The sequence below is a fragment of the Palaemon carinicauda genome, chromosome 1 (assembly GCF_036898095.1).
Source record: "Palaemon carinicauda isolate YSFRI2023 chromosome 1, ASM3689809v2, whole genome shotgun sequence".
NCBI lineage: Eukaryota > Metazoa > Arthropoda > Malacostraca > Decapoda > Palaemonidae > Palaemon > Palaemon carinicauda.
In genome coordinates, this window is record NC_090725.1 from 264,247,704 (window position 1) to 264,267,184 (window position 19,481).

General features: G+C 40.8%; 1 protein-coding gene across 1 annotated transcript in view; it reads left to right on the plus strand.

Annotated features, from left to right (window-relative positions):
• The window catches only part of Ddx1 (ATP-dependent RNA helicase Ddx1), a 221,241-nt gene that overhangs the window by 21,245 nt on the left and 180,515 nt on the right, over positions 1-19,481 (plus strand). Inside the window, exons 2-4 of the mRNA XM_068390110.1 lie at positions 6,279-6,330; positions 14,899-15,080; positions 18,330-18,529. Coding sequence (XP_068246211.1) covers positions 6,279-6,330; positions 14,899-15,080; positions 18,330-18,529 — 434 coding nt within the window. The remainder of the gene's footprint in view (positions 1-6,278; positions 6,331-14,898; positions 15,081-18,329; positions 18,530-19,481) is intronic.

A 19,481-nucleotide genomic window follows, 5' to 3' on the forward strand; every position in this document is an offset into this window, starting at 1 on the left:
ACGCATACTTCCACATCCCCATACACTCAGATTCCCAACCTTTTCTGAGGTTTGTTTTCAACAATGTGGTATACCAGTTTCGGGCCCTGTGCTTTGGCCTAAGTCCTGCTCCTCTCTTGTTTACGAGGCTTATGAGGAATGTAGCAAAATTCCTCCATTTATCGGGAATCCGAGCCTCCCTATACTTGGACGACTGGCTTCTCAGAGCCTCGTCCAGTCATCGCTGTCTGCAGGATCTTCATTGGACATTGGATCTGACCAAGGAATTGGGACTTTTGGTCAACCTGGAAAAGTCCCAGCTGATTCCATCCCAAACTATACTGTATTTAGGGATGGAGATTCGCAGTCCAGTTTTTCGGGCTTTTCCGTCTGCCCCCCGAATACTGTAGAGCAAGCCCTGCTCAAAGTCCAACTGATGTTGAAGAGAGAACGATGCTCAGTCAGGAATTGGATGAGTCTAGTAGGAATTCTATCATCCCTGGAACAGTTTGTCTCGCTAGGAAGGCTACATCTTCGACCTCTCCAGTTCCATCTAGCCTTTCACTGGAAAAAGGACAAGACGTTAGAGACGGTCTCAATCCCGATCTCCGAACCAGTAAAGGCATGCCTGAATTGGTGGAACGACAATATCAGTCTGAGAGAGGGACTTTCCCTAGCAGTTCAGAACCCAAACCACGTACTATTCTCGGACGCGTCGGATTTGGGTTGGGGTGCGACCCTGGACGGTCGGGAATGCTCAGGTCTGTGGACCTCAAGTCAGAGGAGCATGCACATCAACGGCAAGGAGCTTTTGGCAGTCCACCTGGCCTTGATGAACTTCGAGAGTCTCCTTCGAAACAAGGTGGTAGAGATCAACTCCGACAATACCACAGCCTTGGGATACATTTCCAAGCAAGGAGGCACCCACTCCCTGACGCTGTACGAGATCGCAAGGGACCTGCTCATTTGGTCAAGAGATCGAGGCATCTCCCTGTTAACGAGGTTTATCCAGGGCGACTTGAACGTCTTAGCAGACTGCCTCAGTCGGAGGGGTCAGGTAATTCTTACGGAATGGACCCTCCACAAGGACGTGTGCAAGAGTCTTTGGGCGACTTGGGGTCAACCCACCATAGACCTCTTTGCAACCTCGATGACCAAGAGACTTCCAATCTATTGCTCTCCAGTCCCAGACCCAGCAGCAATACACATAGATGCATTTCTTCTAGATTGGTCTCATCTGGACCTATATGCATTCCCACCTTTCAAGATTGTCAACAAGGTACTGCAGAAGTTCGCCTCTCACGAAGGGACAAGGTTGACGTTAGTTGCTCCCCTCTGGCCCGCGAGAGAATGGTTCACCGAGGTACTTTGATGGCTGGTAGACTTTCCAAGAAGTCTTCCTCTAAGAGTAGATCTGTTACGTCAGCCCCACGTAAAGAATGTACACCAAAGCCTCCCCGCTCTTCGTCTGACTGCCTTCAGACTATCGAAAGACTCTCTAGAGCTCGAGGCTTTTCGAAGGAGGCAGCCAGTGCGATTGCAAGAGCGAGGAGAGCTTCTACCATTAGAGTATACCAGTCGAAGTGGGAAGTCTTCCGAGACTGGTGCAAGTCAGCATCTGTATCCTCGTCCAGTACCTCTGTAGCCCAAATCGCTGATTTTCTCTTACACCTGAGAAAAGTTCGCTCCCTTTCAGCTTACACAATCAAGGGCTACAGGAGCATGTTGGCTTCGGTCTTCCGGCATAGAGGCTTAGATCTTTCCAACAATAAAGATCTACAAGATCTCCTTAAGTCTTTTGAAACCTCTAAGGAACGTCGTTTGGCTACTCCTGGATGGAACTTAGACATGGTCCTAAGGTTCCTCATGTCAGACAGGTTTGAGCCATTACATTCAGCCTCCCTGAAGGATCTCACTCTTAAGACTCTTTTCCTGGTGTGCTTGGCCTCGGCTAAAAGAGTCAGTGAACTTCATGCCTTCAGTAAGAACATCGGCTTTTCTACAGAAAAAGTCACTTGTTCTCTTCAACTTGGTTTCCTGGCCAAGAATGAACTGCCTTCTCGTCTTTGGCCTAAATCTTTTGATATTCCTTGCTTATCAGAGATCGTAGGCAACGAACTGGAAAGAGTGTTATGTCCCGTTAGAGCTCTTAAGTTCTATTTAGCTCGTACTAAGCCATTACGAGGTAAATCTGAAGCGTTATGGTGTTCGGTTAAGAAACCATCCTTACCTATGTCAAAGAATGCTTTGTCATATTTTATCAGATTTTTAATACGAGAAGCTCATTCCCACTTGAGTGAGGAAGACCAATCTTTGCTTAAGGTTAAGACGCACGAAATTAGAGCTATAGCAACCTCCGTGGCCTTCAAGCAAAATAGATCTCTGCAAAGTATCATGGACGCGACTTTTTGGAGAAGCAAGTCAGTGTTCTCGTCATTTTACTTGAAAGATGTCCAGACTCTTTACGAGGACTGCTACACACTGGGTCCATTCGTAGCAGCGAGTGCAGTAGTGGGTGAGGGTTCTACCACTACACTTCCCTAATTCCAATATCCTTTTTAATCTGTCTCTTGAAATGTTTTTAATATTGTTTTTTATGGGTTGTACGGAAGGCTAAGAAGCCTTTCGCATCCTGGTTGATTTGGCGGGTGGTCAAAGTCATTTCTTGAGAGCGCCCAGATTAGGGGTTTGATGAGGTCCTGTTAGTATGGGTTGCAGCCCTTCATACTTCAGCTCCTGGGAGTCTTTCAGCATCCTAAGAGGATCGCTGGGCTTCGTGAGGAAGACAGACTTACAAGGCAGAGTAATCGTCTAAGTCAACTTCCTTACCAGGTACCTATATATTTTGGTTTTGTTATATTGATAACTGTCAAAAACTCTTAGCATATAGCCTACGCTGTAAACTTAATTAACTCTGGTCTCTACCCACCGCCTTGGGTGTGAATCAGCTATTATATATTCACCGGCTAAGTTAAATATTTAAAAATGATATTTTAATTATAAAATAAATTTTTGAATATACTTACCTGGTGAATATATAAATTAAAGGCCCTCCCTTCCTCCCCAATAGAGACGCAGCGGGACGAGAAGAATTGAAGGGTTTGTTTACATGCAAGAGTGGTATCTGGCCGATAGTTGGCGCTGGTGGGCACACCCGCAACCTTCATAGCGATCGCTCGCGAGTTTTTGAGTGTGTTTTCTGTCGAGCCGCTGAGCAGCAGCTATTATATATTCACCGGGTAAGTATATTCAAAAATTTATTTTATAATTAAAATATCATTTTTACCTAAATTTGAAGGTAATTGGATACAGTACTTTAATTTCATGACAAATATGTGAACCATGCATTTTCCACCTGAATATCTTTTGTTTTATTCTTTTTGGAGGTTCAGAAACAATTTTATTTGCATGCTTCTCTATATAAAACAATTAGGTATGTATATTAAGATAAAAATATATAATACAGGACTGTACTGTATAATGATTTTTTATGTGCTGTTTAATAATAATGAGCAAGTAGACATACAAAAACAGTAAACATATGTCTACACATGAATTACAGTAATTAAGTCATTGTTATTACCTATTTTGATATGTATTTTCAAAAACAGTTTCAGATTTCCAAAATTAGAAAAGAACATGTTCACTTAGATTTGATCAGATTATGTTTTGAAAGTACAGTAGTTACTAGGATAAAATCAATTTCATACCTTTCATGGTTTTTTCTGTTTAATTTTTTTTTATTTTGTTAATACTAAGAAAACAGACTTGTAAAGTTTACTTGGATGCAATTTTTATGTATATTTAGGTAAATACAGTACTGTATGGTATTTTTTCAGGCATATCCCTCATAATCAAAAAGCATTCTTCTTAGTATCTTGGCACACATTTTTTACAAATTGGTTGTAAAAAATCAAACATTACGAAATGAAGTAAATCCTTTCAAATTCTTAATCTACCTGATAATGGTGCCACCCGGCCAGTGCACCCCTTGAGTAACAGTAGAAAAATATTTCTACAACAGCTTTGACAAATTTAGTAGAGAAAGCTTATCAAAAATTTCATTCCAGTATGCTTGAGATTCTAAGTAGACTGGACCTGACATGAGTATGACACATCAGGAATAAAATTCAGTTTTGATTGATGGTCCAAAGACAATAATGCATCATCAGAAATCATAATTGGAAAACCAAAAATGGTAGATGGAGCGAGCACCAGGGCATTTAATGGATACAAGGTCTAAGCATAGTCATAATTATGTGTGGCTTCATTTTGAATTTGCTTGTATCAAAATTTGGAAGTGCAATGATAATTAAAAATCCAAGGCCATGAAAATTAGAAGGAAAAAAACAAATTTCAGCAATTCCTTGCAGTGAGTAACAGTACTGTATTTGAATTAGCAATAAATAAAAAATAGGCCTTTCTTTATTTTCTTGTATCATATCTAATGTTTGAGAGACAAAAATACTTTGTTCCTACACAAATACAAACCATCGTCCTTTAATATGAAAATTGATTAAAAGCACCTGGCACTCGGTAGTTAAAACTCATACTGTAACGAGGTGTCGGCAATACTGTAGATGCTTCCTGTACAATGAACAATCACTTTGATTCTTACTGCTGATTAATGTACGTGTTATCGGCATCTGCAAAACTTGGCTTTCTAAAATTCTTACTTTCTCTTTTCCAGTTGTGCGTGTGTGTGTGTGTGTGTGTATGCATGCTGAAGGTGGACAGGCAGACATACCCGCGGATGTCGGCAAAAGGGAGCACCTTTATGAGCATTAAAAAGGTTGATCCTCATCCATTGTGCTCTATATGCAGGGAGCATCTTTGCCTCTTGGATTCCTCCTGTTAGGAATGTAGGGAGTGGTCACTCACCCCGTGGCAGGTGTATGGCAGGAGGCAGAAAAAGAAGGTGAAGGGAGAGACTTCACCCTCAGGCTCATCCTCGAGGTTGACGAAGTCAGCTTCCACTTGAACTCTAGTTCTAGTCGTGCAAGACACAAGAATCTTTTAGGACAACAGGTTCGAGTCTCTATTTCCTCCCTTTGGTTTGCGACTGACAATCCGGATGATTTGCTCTTTTGTCTTGTGAGGGTTCAGAGATGCTACTTTAAAAGAACCCAACCCTTCAGGCTGCAGATTCAAAATCTCTATTAGTACTGACAAGATTAAAAGATTTCAAGGCATACCACCTATTTTGTGGTTCCTGAAACCATCTAGATGGCTTATCCCAGAGCAACAGAAGATCGGGATGTTTCAGTTCCAATAAGTATCCCTGAAATCAAAGGAATTGTGTTGATACTAATTTAGCTTTTAGAAAGCACATGTCAGTAACACAAAATTAAAGGCTGGAGTATGGAAATGCCAGACAACCTTTATAGCCCACTATCTACTCTTTGGACATGTCGATGTCAGGATGTCAGAGAATTTCAAATCATTCATTCTTTGGAATGTTTTCATCTGAAAGCTGGTCAGCAGGTTGCGTAATGTACCTAGCTCCTTACTGGACAAGATGCATCTCATCTCATCGTGATATTAGACTAGGTTAATAGGTAGTGTGTATCCTTTTTTTTCTTCAGTTCCTTCCCCTTTCTTGGAGTGCAGCGTTCATCCTGTTATTTGTTGGACCGGATGTGTGATGTATTTGAGCTTCCACACCAAGCACTGTTCTATCTATAATGATATAGAAGCATTTCCTCTATCCTCTTTACGAGGGAGGGTGGGATTTGTATGTAGAACCCATTACTTCATATTGGCCCTACATTAACAGAATATCCTTACAATGATATTGGATTCTTCCATGACCATCTGTCTGTTTACAGAAACCTAGCCTATCCTTTGAGGTCCTTCTCTCAATGTTACAAGGTGGCAGGAGTCTACATCCTGCATCTCTTACAATCCTAGTGCCCAAAAATCCAGTGATTTTAAACGTCCATATAGGAGCTTCCTCCCACTTAATGATGGGTCTCCTATTAAAGGACGAATGTTTGTCTTGTATTTTTCTTAATTGTACAAACCCATGTCCTTTGAGTTTCACTTCCGTCGTCAACCACTCCACAAGCATTAGGTGAAGGTCAAGGTGACGTGTGTGTGCTGGCGAGTGGGTGGGGCTTCTTGTGCCACTCCCCGTATCTATTGATACACCTCATTAAAATTGTAAGTCGAGTTCCATCCAAGCTAAAATCATACTCCTGTGAAAGGACTCAGGTTTGTATACAGTTGTTAAGAAAAATACAAATTAATTATAAAATTTGTGATTTTTTGTTGGTTCTAATTAATGTAATTATTTTCAGAAATGGGTGTCTTGCCAGAGATTGCAAAGGCTGTAGAGGAAATGGATTGGACGTATGTATGACATGGTCAAAGTACAGTACTTTATCATGTAATTTTTTATATTCAGTATCAGATGAATAAGGTGTATACAGTATAGTGATTTAGTAATGATTTTGAAAATCTAAGGGAACTATCCATACTTGGATTTTTTTTTAAATAGTTTATATTTTTCTATTACTGCATACCTTCTATGGAACATAGCAAAACGTTTAAAAACTGTAGTTTATAAAGCTGTTCCATTTCCCAAGGAGCCTCAATCAGATGTACAAAGTTTTTGTTCCTAAATGAATACAAACCCTTGTCCTTTAATATGAATGTGTTTTCAGTGAAGCTAGCTTCGGCTGTTAAAACTTAATGAGGTTGCATTAGTTACTGCAGGGTAGTGGTAAACCCTAACCACCCAACAAGCCCCTGAAGTCTCACTTTGTTTTCATCCACCAGATAGTGCAGACATTCTTCTGATGCCATCGATAGTCTGTTTTAATATTTTGTTTCTTTTTTAGATAATTTTGTTGGTAGATCGTCGTTGGTGATGGATATTTTGAAAGAACTTATTTGCAGTGGTTTCCCAATAACTAGTCTTGTTGTAGTTTTTCATTTTAACCTAGGGTATCATCCTAGAAATTTAGCATATATAGCCTAGATGGTTTTATGATGTACTGTATCTCAAAGTTTAGGTTTTATTATTTATCTCGATGTACCCTACCTTCCTAGCAGTAAATTTAAACTAGTGAATGTATGTACAAGCAGAGTATTATGATTGAAGGACTCATAAATTCAACAGGTTAAGAAAGTAAATATTTCAATTGATAGGTAATATTTAAACTTTACCTAAGCATTATTTTAGCCTTTTTTGAGTAGGCCTACATGCATACATTTTTTTAATGAGATATCCTAGGTCTACTGTCATATATCGTTACATTGCTTACACATTTTTTTCTTAGTTTAAGAATACATTTCAAAAACGTAGCCTGAGTTTGTCTAGGCCCACTGCATTAGAAATATTGTATGTTTTTCAAGGACTAGCCTACACCGCTTTATGTTTATTTAACCTATAGGGTTTATAGCACTGTTTTAACACGACCTTTATCTCGATATCCTTATTCACTTTTTTCTATTTTCCTCAAATACTTTATCCTGCCACATCATATCTCTTTACCAAATTCCAATTCCAGCTCCTATGTCCCTCAAAGGTGAGGTTACAGAGAACTTGGAAGAGTTCAAGAGTGCATGGAAAGATATTGCATCGCCACTGGCCTCAACCATAATTTGACCACAGACACGGGAGAGGAGGATCCAGCAGGGCAATTGGTGGTGGCTGCAACTTTATGTTCAGTAATAGGAACAGAATGTAGGATAATTTTATATAATCTTCCTGAACTTACATCAGAAACCAGGAAGTATCCTGATAGAATTATCAGAGCCCTTCGTACATACTTTTTGCTGCAGCGAAATGTGCTTTATGAGTGGGTTTTTTTATTTTTTTTGCCACACAAAGAGCTGGTAAGACAATTGACAAATTTTAACTTTGATTATGTTAGCTTTTGGACACTTGTGAGTTTGGTGCCCTGAAAGATTCTCTGATTCGAGATCGTTTAGGGATTGGAACCTATGATGAAGCTGGACGTGAACGTCTTTTGAGAAAACGTCCTGTGCCTGATCTTTCAGTCTGCATTGATGATTTATGTGCTGTGGAGGTGTCTACAGTACACACACAAAAAAAGCCATCACAGGTGCTGCCTTTGTGGACCGCATGTTCAAGAAGGGCATGAGAGGGAAATACCAAAATTGAAGCTATCAAAGCAATAATGGGCACAGATACCCTCCAAGTCAAGGCAGTCCGCAGCAACTGCCATGAAGTAACCAGCGACAGCCTTCGAATATCCAGAATCGCCAGAGTCAAGGTCAAAGTTCAAGCCACAAAAGGACAAAAACCTGCAGCTGGTGTAGCAGTCCATCGCTTCACTCTAAAAATGACTGCCCTGCCTGTGACGCACGATGCTGGAAATGCAAGAAAAAAAGTCATTGGGCAATAGTATGCCTTAGTACCAAAGCCATCCGCGATTAAACAGGAGGATCAACTAGATAATTATTTCCTTGAAAATGTAGAATCCAAACAAGAGGATTTTTGGGGCAGCTGATATTAAGGTCAACAACAACATAACAGAGTTCAAACTTGAAAGTGGGTTGAAAATGACCGTTGTTGGAGAGCACACGCCTTGGTTTGCATATACACAACTGGAAATTAGTAGAGCCAAGTTTTGCAGACCTGGTGACCTTAATCTCTCTGACATCGTTGTGGGCAAGCTACAAGATCCACAGCTTCAAGTCCAAGGCAGAGTCATCATAGAGATGGTATATGTAATGAAGAATCAGCTGCCATAGACACCCTTGGCCTGTTAAAACCTGACCCTGATCCTGTTCATTCAGTTGATGTAGAAAATGCCCAACAGTAATTTCTCAAATTATTTAAAGGACTAGTTCTTCTGTAGGCTTTATACAGGATTCCACTTATAGAGGACGCAGTCCCTGTCTGCCTGTATACCCCTCCGTCGTATCCCTTACCCTCTTCTGCCACTAGTTAAGGAAAAATTGGTTAAGATGAAGCAAGACAAAGTAATTACAAAAGTTAGTGAGCCAACTGAGTGGTGTTAGGGATTTGTGGTAAACCAAGTCGAATAATGACATATAATGCTTTGCGTCGACCTCACATCATTGGGTTTTGGCAAATCCCACTTGACCCAGGTTCACGACTCCTCACTACATTTATAATTCCCTTTGGACACTATTGCTTTAATCGCCTACCTTTCGGCAATAACTCTGCCCCAGAAGTATCAGAAGTATTCCAAAGGACCATGACGCAAATCCTTGAAGGCTTGGATGGAGTCGTTTGCCATATGGACGATGTCTTAGTACATGCTCCTTCTCAAGATCTTCACAACATTTGCCTACCTGCTGTTCTGCAGAGACTCAAGGATGCTAGCCTAACCCTGAATAGCAAGTGTGAGTTTTCAAAAACGAAGATATCGTTCCTAGGCCACATTATATCTGATGAAGGAGTACGAGCTGACTTTAGAAAAAGTAAAAGCATCCTAGAATTCCTTACTCCTGAAAATGTAACAGAATTGCAACAATTTAATGGCATGGTAAACCAGCTTTCAAAATTCCTGCCAAATCTTGTAGTCATTAATGAGCCATTGTGACAACTGCTATGAAAGGGTAGCCAACCAGTGGCTATGAGATCAACCACAGGAGATAGCCTTCAAAACACTTGAGAAACTAACCTCAACTGAAGTCCTTGCACATTATAGCGCCAATAAACCTTGCATAGTTTCTTTAGGAGCAAGTCAGCATGGAATTGGAGCCATTCTACTACAAGACGATGACCAGGAAAACCAACGCCCAATTAGCTTTGCCTCTCATTCTCTCACTCCAGCTGAAGAGAACTATGCTGTGATAGAGAAGGAAGGCCTAGCAGCAACATGGGCATGTGAATGTTTTTCGCATTATATCCTAGGGATCAATTTTACACTCGAGACAGATCATAGACCCCTAGAGCCATTGTTATCTTCCACAGATTTATCCAAATTACCGGCTTGGATCCTCAGGTTCCGCCTGCGACCGTCGAGGTACTCTCCCATTGTTAAATATGTACAGTACTAGGGAAAACCCATTACACTGCAGATGTTTTATTAAGAGAACCTATTGCAAAACTTACAAAGGAAGATCTGATTCTTTTGGAGGAGGTGGAAATTCAAAATAAAGAAGTTCTCCAAAACATTCCAGTTACAGATTATCGCCTTTCAGAAGTAAAAGAAAGCCAGGACCAAGATGTAGTGTGCTGTATTCTAAAATTAAAGATTATTTTCGGAATGGCTAGCCATGTGTCATGCCGCATCAGCCTATTTTTAAGCCATATTGGGATAACCAGCAACACTTAACCATCAATGATGGTCTACTGGTGTTCGTCACACGGATTGTGATCCATCAGTGCCTACAGTAGGACATATTAGAAGCAAGATACACCAAGGTCATTTAGGTATATTACCAAATATAAGGTCATGCACACACTTCAGTTTTGTGGCCTGGTATTTCTGTGCAGATCGAGAGCATGTGTAGAAAGTGTTTGCCATGTTCTCCTAACCAAAATGAACAGAAGGAACCGCTTATGCCAACGTCATCTCCCGACAATGTCTGGGAACGTGTTGGTACTGACCTGTTCCATATCAACAGGAAGGACTGCATCATGGTGACTGACTATTCTTTTCACATTGGCTGAATTTTTAGGATGCGTCTTTTAGTCTCTCGCGATATCATTGCACCGAGTGAAATTTTTTCCACTAATGGGGAGTGCCTACAGTATTGGTATCAGAAAATGGACCATCATATGCATCCAAGGAATTAGAGTTATTTGCAAACGATTGGGGATTTACCCTTGTAACCTCCTCAAGTAAATATCCTAAAGAAAAATGTTGTATACAGTACCATGTGCTTGTCGCACTTCATATTTTGTATGTTTGTTTATATAATAAAGATGTCTACACATTCCCCGGTCATTTGAATAAGAACTGCATGCTATCTTTAGACCTGAAGAATGCATATTTCGAAGTTCCGGTACACCCATCCAGCAGGAAGTTCCTTCACATCAAATAGGGGGAGACGTCCTCCAGTTTCGGAGCCTATGCTTCGGGTTGTCCATGGACCCACAAGTATTCACCAAAGTCTTTGCCCTGGTCTTACAGTGTGCCGACAGGAAGGGAATCAGACTCCTGCGGTACCTGGGAGACTGGTTGTTACTTTCCTCCTAAGGGGAGCTCTTGTTGAAGCAGAGGGACAAACTTCTGACATTCTGCAAAGAACTTGGAATTGTGATCAGGTGGGAGAAGTCCTAGATGTCCCCAGCGATGAAGATGGTGTACCTGTGAATGGAAATTTGTATAACGGTAGCCAGGGCGTTCCTGGCGAGGTAGAGGTTCGACGGGCAGGATGTAGTCGCTCGCCCGTTTCTTCAAGGATCCACGGCACCCCTTGGGGACTGGCAACGCCTGATGATACACCTGGTGTCTCTGGAGAAGTATGTACCTCAGGGCAGGATCAAGCTACAGCCGATCCAGTGGGATGTCTGCAACAGGACGGTTCTTCCGTAGAAGAAAGTCCTCGGCAAGTTTTAGGGAGGCTCTCCAGTTGTGGATGGACTGAAGGAACACACTGAAGGGAGTCTTGCTATGTAATCCTCCTCCAGAGCTCTTGCTGTTTAAAGACACATCCATGGAGGGATAGTGCTTACCTGCTCGAGGAGTCCCAGTCCGGGATTTGGACTCCCGAGGAGGTTCTGCACATGGAGTTGGAACTTCAGGAGGTCCAGGCACTCAAGTCCCTGTAAGTTCTCGAGGAGAGCTGTAGCCCTAATGTGGGACAATGCCACATTGGTGGCTTACGTGAAGAAACGGGCTTCAGGTCTTGGCTTCTCTGCAACCTGACAGAGGAAATCCTGGAATTGGCTGCAGAAAAGGGGATGTCTCTGACGGCAAGATTCCTTCCAGGAAGAAGGAACATGCTGGAAGACAGACTTAGCAGGAGGGCCAGGTGATTGGCAAGAAATGGTCCCTCCACCTGGTCGTTGCAAATTGGTTAGTTACCATGTGGGGCTCCCCTCTCCAGATCTCTTCGCAATGAAGCTCATTGCCAAGCTCCCGGTTTTCTGTTCAGTTTCGGTCCCTGCAGCCGTCATGGAGGACGCCTTCCAGCACCTGTGGGACGGCCTGGACACTTACGCCTTCTCTCCCTTTAGTCTGCTGTGTCAAGTACTGAACAGAGGCAAAGGGCGCGAGCTTCACGCTGGTGGCTCCGTGCTGGAGTTGGCAGTAGAGTTACCATGGCCCCTGCTGTACAGGGAAGACCTCTTAAAGCAGCCTCACTTCAACGGGCTGCAGAACCTCTCCTTTCATTGGTGGAGGTTATCCAGTGCCTCTTGAGGCGGGAGGGCTTCTCCTCAAGGGTAGCCATCCAGATGACAGGCTATCTGAGGAGTTCATCGACGGCCATATAACAAGTGAAATAGGCAATGTTTGGTAGGTGGTGAAAAAACAGAAGATCAAGCCCCCGAAGGCCTCAATCCCTCAGTTAGCCGATTTCCTACTATACCTTTGGATGGACGTGGACTTCTCTATTCCATGATATACATGTAGCCTATATATATATATATATATATATATATATATATATATATATATATATATATATATATATTTGTTTATTTAGTATATATACACAGTACACACATACACATAGTAATTAACTGACTTTATTGACACAATTTATTTTGTTGCCCAGCCAGGCTGTTGACAAAACTTACATAAAGCATTGGAAATAAGTGAATTTTAGATACAACTTTTATATTATTATTGTATCACTATGACTGCAGATCATTTAGATTTCATTTATACTAATGAAGATATGAACCAACACTCTTGTAAACTTATTTGTCTGAGTGAGACTTACTAATTTCATTGTTTTAAATGGTGTAATATATAAATATCCCTGTAATATTCAGCTCCCTATTATAATGTTCAAACTCCCCACCCCATTTTTAACATCATATTTTTGGATTTTAACATGTACCCAATGTAATATATGGTAGTCCACATGAGGAAAATTAGAAGATAATGTGTATGTGTTGAAATGCTCTACAGTTTCTTCCGCCACTGGACCTCTTCTTAGAGTGTTTGTTGAGAAAAGATTCTTAATGAACGCTCTAAGAAGAGGTCCAGTGGCGGACAAAACTGTAGTGCTTTTTTACATACACACACTAACTTTAAATTATCCTCATGTGGACTACCATATATTAAATTATCCGTGCTAAAGAAGATTACATCTGTAGTACCCAATGTAATGTTTGAGTCTTGATTTTCCAATAAACCTAGGGTAAGCTTCTATTTACAATACAGTACTGTATTTGAAATCAAAACATGATGGTAGTTTAGGCCTAGGCTATGTTAGCAATTGTTACCGTAGCCTAGTACAGTAAAAGATCGACATCTAAAAAGAAGCTAATAACTTGAAATATGCCTTTAAAATGTATCAAATACCTATATGCTCATTTCAAATAATTGAAATCACTGATAACTAGCAAAGGTCATTTAGGCTTGTGGTGGCTGATGTGGTAACGTCCCTGTCTGGCGAACGCCAGACTGGGGTTCGAATCTCGCTCAAACTTGTTAGTTTCTTTGGTCGCTGCAACTTCACCATCCTTGTGAGCTAAGGATGGAGTGTTTGGGGTACCCTATAGGTCTATCTGCTGAGTCATCAGCAGCCATTGCCGGACCCTCCTTGGCCCTAGCCATTCATGAGCAGCCTTTAAACCTTTAAAAAGAAGAAGAAAAAACCATTTTGTTATAACTACCAAAAGATTGCAAAGTAACCACTATAACTAATGAACAGTTTAATAATCATCATACATTTCTAATCTTCAACATTTTTTACCACTAAAATTAGCAAACAATATAAGAGTCAACCATTTCTAGTCTTTAATCTCTCTTTATCCAATTCTACAATTCCTATAGCTATCTATTGTACTGTTACTCTTTGTTATATCAAAAGTTATTGAAATATTTTTACTCGGTATGATGCTTTGTAAATCGCATGTGAATAGAAATCAGCTGATGAAATACAAATATATATATATATATATATATATATATATATATATATATATATATATATATATATATATATATATATATATATATATATATATATATATATATATATACACATACGTACATATATACATATACAGTTGAATCCACCTTTTTGCGGATTCGCTCTTCGTGAATTCACTTTATGCCACATTATTGAGCTACTTTTTCTAAGTTGCAAGATTATTTAGAAACACACGCTTCATATTCTTGTCCAGATCATTAGGAGGTTAACAGGAGTCACCACTTTTGCAATCTTTATAGAACTGAAGTTTTTTTACATTTCCAGGAAAAGTAAACAAGCCTGTTGGTTATAGGGACTTCCTTCTAAGAACAAATTCCCTATTCTAGGACAAGAGTTTGTATTTGTGTTGGAACAAATTACAAATTTTTAAAGTAATTTGTGTTTTTCCTAACTGCACAAACCTGACTGCTTTAAGTTACACTTCATGCCTCAACCATCCCGCAGTTCCCCACCACCCTGCAGTAGTTACTGCTGCCCTGTTGAAGTTTTAATAGCTAAATCTAGCTTTGCTGAAAGCATGCTCCTATTAAAGGACTCGAGTGTGTATACAGTAATTAGGAAAAATATAAATTACTTTAAAAATTTGATATTTATCTTTTTAAATGGTACTTTTTGTCAAAAAATAGTTCTATGCCTTTATTAATGTCGTATTTTATCATTCAAGATATGTTAAGTTATGTAATTATAATGATCTTCCTATTTTTACAGTATTTTAGTTCTTAAGAAACATATATCATTGATATGAATACTCTGCTGTGATTATCTTTTAACGTCATTGATATGAATACTCTGTTGTGATTATCTTTTAAGATTATTTTATTATTCAAATACATTTTATCAATGCCATTCTTTTCTCAGTTTACCAACAGATGTCCAGAATGAGGCAATACCCTTGATCTTAGGTGGTGGTGATGTCCTCATGGCTGCTGAAACTGGTAGTGGCAAGACAGGTGCCTTTTGTCTCCCTATCCTACAGATTGTATGGGAAACTTTGAAAGACATCCAGTTGGGTAAAACCTCTAAGGTCAACAAAGAAGCATGTGAGTGAAATGAACTGGAAGTTCTTGGCTTTTAGTTGTATAGGTCATACAGATTTTTAAGGTGTGGAATGGTGTCTTTTCTGGAAAGTTGCAAATGTTAGTGGTATAATAAGCAATAACAGGAGAATGGCCCTTTTAGTGAGGAATGAATTGCACCAGTGCAGTGCTTGAATATGATATGTTACTACACATAATACAAACCTTGCATTCTTTACATAGAAGAAATCAGCGCAAGCTGGCATACAGCTATAAAAACTTTTAAGGAGGTATCAATAACCATGAAGGTCGTTATCAGTTGTAGCATGAAGAAGCACCACCCTCTCCTGCTCTCTCATTCCTTCACTTTTATCTCAGCTAAGGTTGAAGACAGACGTCTCCTTCCACCTCACCGGGTAGCTTAAATTTAAAACTTCTTCCTTGTTTCCATGTTAAATCAGTGTGTGTGTGTTTCAGGGTGCACGGTATGCTGTACTTTCATGTCCCGGAAAGACATGAACCCTCAACGTCTTTTTCCTTCATGCAGAGGATACTCCTGAATGAAGGCTTCCCCTTGCTCAGAGTGTAGGGATTGGTCATCCTCCTAGTTGGAGCAGTAAGGCAGGCAGGAGGATGAGGAAGTCTAAAGGTGATTTTTTTGCCTTTGGGGTCTTCCCAGAGGTTGAAGAAATCCCAACTTCTTAATCTCTTTCTCATGGTACCCTCCTCTTTGACTGCTCAATTGGTCTACTCCAGGGAACAGCAGAATAAGAGCGATGGCCATTTGACACTCGGTCAGTCTTCGGGTTGGAATGCCTCTTCCTCCTCCCCTAGTGAGATCGAGGAAGCTGTCCCCATGGGGGAAACCGTATTGCATGCGTCTGCCCTGGCTGCCCTTAGGATCCTCGGGTCCCCCCTATAAGGACCTGGCAGTTGGCCAGGGTGCACAGCACGAGAGGATTTCTACTCCTGCCTTCGGCACTTCACCTCTAGAGCCAACAGGAGGGAGTCCCTCCTGTGCAGTCTCATGGCCCCCGAACATTCATCTTCTGTGGATCCTCTGGTGGGTAAGGATCCGCAGAGTGGTTCTTGCCAGAGTCCTCTCTAGCGAACTCTCCCCCCAGGGTCAGTACGAGGAAGACTTTGGTCATCCTCCCCCTTCTTAGTTCACCATCTCTCCCGTGTTTTATGGCAGATGCCCTTGCAACCGCAAGAGGCTGTTCTCATCTGAGAGTCCATTTACTCAGGCTGCTCAGAAACACCATCGTGCTTAAACTCATCATAGCTGAGCTCTCCGAACCTCGCAGACGATTCTTGGGATCATCCTGTATCCTAGCGTGTGCCTAACTTCGCTTCTATGGTCTCACGATACTCACGTAGTGTCCAGCACAAGCATCTGGTAGCTCGCCCGGAGCTATTTGCTAGTTAGAGCTCACCAGGTAGGTTTGCGAGAGGAGCACAACACCTGCGCACACTTGTAAACCAACCTACTTGCTAATGTACAATTGAGTGCAGACTACCCTACCAGGTAGGTTATGAGGCACAGTCTTGAGCACCTGCTACCTGCACACCAGTGGCGAGCAGCAATCCATTGGGTGGTCATGTACAGGTAGCTGCGCAACCCCTAGTGGCTTGTGATCGCGAATGTCCCTGCAGTAGAGGGTGTGCACAAACCAGTTTCACACACCTCTGGCACCTCCCCAGTAGGCTCTCATCCCTGCTTCTCACAAACCTTTGACAGACCCAATTAGGTCTAGTCCTGGGGGGTAGCTGTTCAGCACAGTGATCCCCAGGCTCCTTGTAACTGAGGTTGCGTGTTGCTGCTTCTATCGCGTGAGCGACAAGCAACCTACTCCGACCAGTTCCAGCAGCGCCAGCTCGCGTAAACCAGTTTCACACACCTCTGGCGCCTCCCCAGTAGGCTCTCATCCCTGCTTCTCACAAACCTTTGACAGACCCAGTTAGGTCCGGTCCTGGGAGGGTAGCTGTTCAGCACAGTGATCCTCAGGCTCCCTGTAACCTGAGGTTGCGTGTTGCTGCTGCTATCACTTGAGCGACAAGCAACTGACTCCAACCAGCTCCAGTAGCGCCAGCTCGCAGTGCTCTCACATGTCTGGCACCCACAGCTGCTAGGCAACCAACACTTCTCCTAGCACCACTTCTCCTAGCCCCCTTCCAGTTCTGGAGCTGCATGCTTCTGAGTGGTAATGCTACCAAGAAGCACAAGGAATCAATGCCAAACCATCTGGCACTGATCCTGTGAGGGAGAAATTGAGCAGGGACTGCCTAGTCAGGACACACACACACACACACACACACACACACACACGCACACACGCACACACACACACACACACACACACACACACACACACACACACACACCACCTGGGGACACCTTCCATCTCAGGTCCCATAGGGGATCGAGATCTCTTTCGTAGACTTCTAGGCTCTCACCGATAGAGGTTGTCCAACCTTGCACTTCCGCTGCACATCCTATCCCGAAAATATCTGAGGTCTCAGGGTAGTAAGAGTCGGTATCCAGCATTCTCACCAAGTTACGGGCAAGTCCCTAGAGCGAAAGGATGCTATCACTCTGCCAAAGAATTGGGCCTCCAAATCTGATGATGAGTTTAGGACCAACTCAAATGATTCTATTGATGATCTCCCTCCAGGTGCTAGCCTTAAGGCTCTTGACAAGGTTGAAGATGAATCTGAATCTGCATTTATGCATGTTATCACCTAATGAAAAGGAAGAAGGTTTGTATTTGTTTAGGAACAAATGACATTTTAAAAGTAAGTTGTATTTTAACCTTAGTCCTTTTACTTGACTTCTCGCCATCACCTCTCTGTAAATTCCATGTGTCAAATCAATCGCCTAATTAAACGACTCAAGTTTGTATAGTTAGGAAAAATATGTTGCTTTTAAAGTTTAATCTCATTATAAGTACATGGTAAAAGGTCGATGTAATTTGATATATATATTCTTTGGTTTTGAATATTCTAGTTTCATGATAAAAACAGAATGTAGAAATTGTAAGGTTACTACACCTGAAAAAGTTTAAATAATGGTAGTTTCCTCCATTGAACAGGGAACTAATTTTTTAATTTTTTATAAAACTGAATTTTGAGTGAAACTCTAATTTATTATACTTTAACTAAGACAAAGTATTCTGTCACCCTCAAGTACAATTTTTACAAAATTACTTTAATTATAACATTACTTAGGTTTAAAATTTTGGTAATTTTTTTTCCACCTTTTTTCCCCAACAGCTCCTCTTTGGTTACTGAGTTTCTTTGATCGAGACCCAGGCTTAGCAGTAACCCCTGATGGGCTTCGTTGTCAGTCACGAGACCCGAAGGTATGGCAAGGAGTGCGTGGCACCAAAGGTGTATCTGGAAAGGGAAAGTATTATTATGAAGCCGTTGTCTCTGATGAAGGATTATGCAGAGTAGGGTGGGCCACCCCTCAGGTAAATATAAGGTTTTTCTATTTACAGTAATTGTAATGAGTTATTTTTTCTTTCTTCATGTAAGGCAAGTTATGTTTAACTGTACAGTATAAAGAATTTTTTACTGTAGATTCAGAGGTTTGGCAATTAGAATGACAGATTTTATACCTGGTTACTGTACAGTATATTGATATGAAAAAGATATATTTATTCTAAAAATTGTGTTTGCAGTAATTATTGCTTTAGCATACAGTATTTAATGTACATTGCTCTTACATCAGTGGGTTAGTGATTATATTTCTGTTTGTAGCACATTTTGTCTCTAAAAATTGAAAATTGAATTTTAAAAAATCTTATGCTCCATATGAGGTGCATTGTAAATATTACATTATTTAAAGGTCATTGCATATCCCTTGCCCCCCCCCCCCATGCCTAAAGAAATAAGAAATTGAGCAATGAGCAAAGGGATCTTCATTTATGATTAAATTATGATGAATAACTTTGTTTTGGTGATTAATATCCCATAAAAGAACAAAATTTATATTAATCATGATTTATTAATATTGTCTGGTTAAAAATACAAAGAAAAACTTCAAACGCCCGTATCTCAAAACTATACATATTAACCTTCAAATTCTATCTTCTCTCTTAGTTTTAAAAGTATAGCATTGAAATTTGTTCTATAACTTAAAAAGACACTATAAAACAATCAAGTGTTGCCCTTTTTTTCAATTTTTTTTTCATATTTTTATTCTTATTTTTTTTTCCCTGAATTTTAGGGTTTATTTTTTTACCCTAATGAAAAATTCATATCTAGCTTAAAAATTACTTTTAGAAAGAAAAGCTTCATTTGGAGGTCTACATCAGATCTATATAGGGTAGTAATCCCAGGTCTTATTATTGATTATCAAGGGAGGAGATAGAATTTGAAAAGCACTAATTTTCAGGATAAATCTCCCTGGTGTTGCAAAAC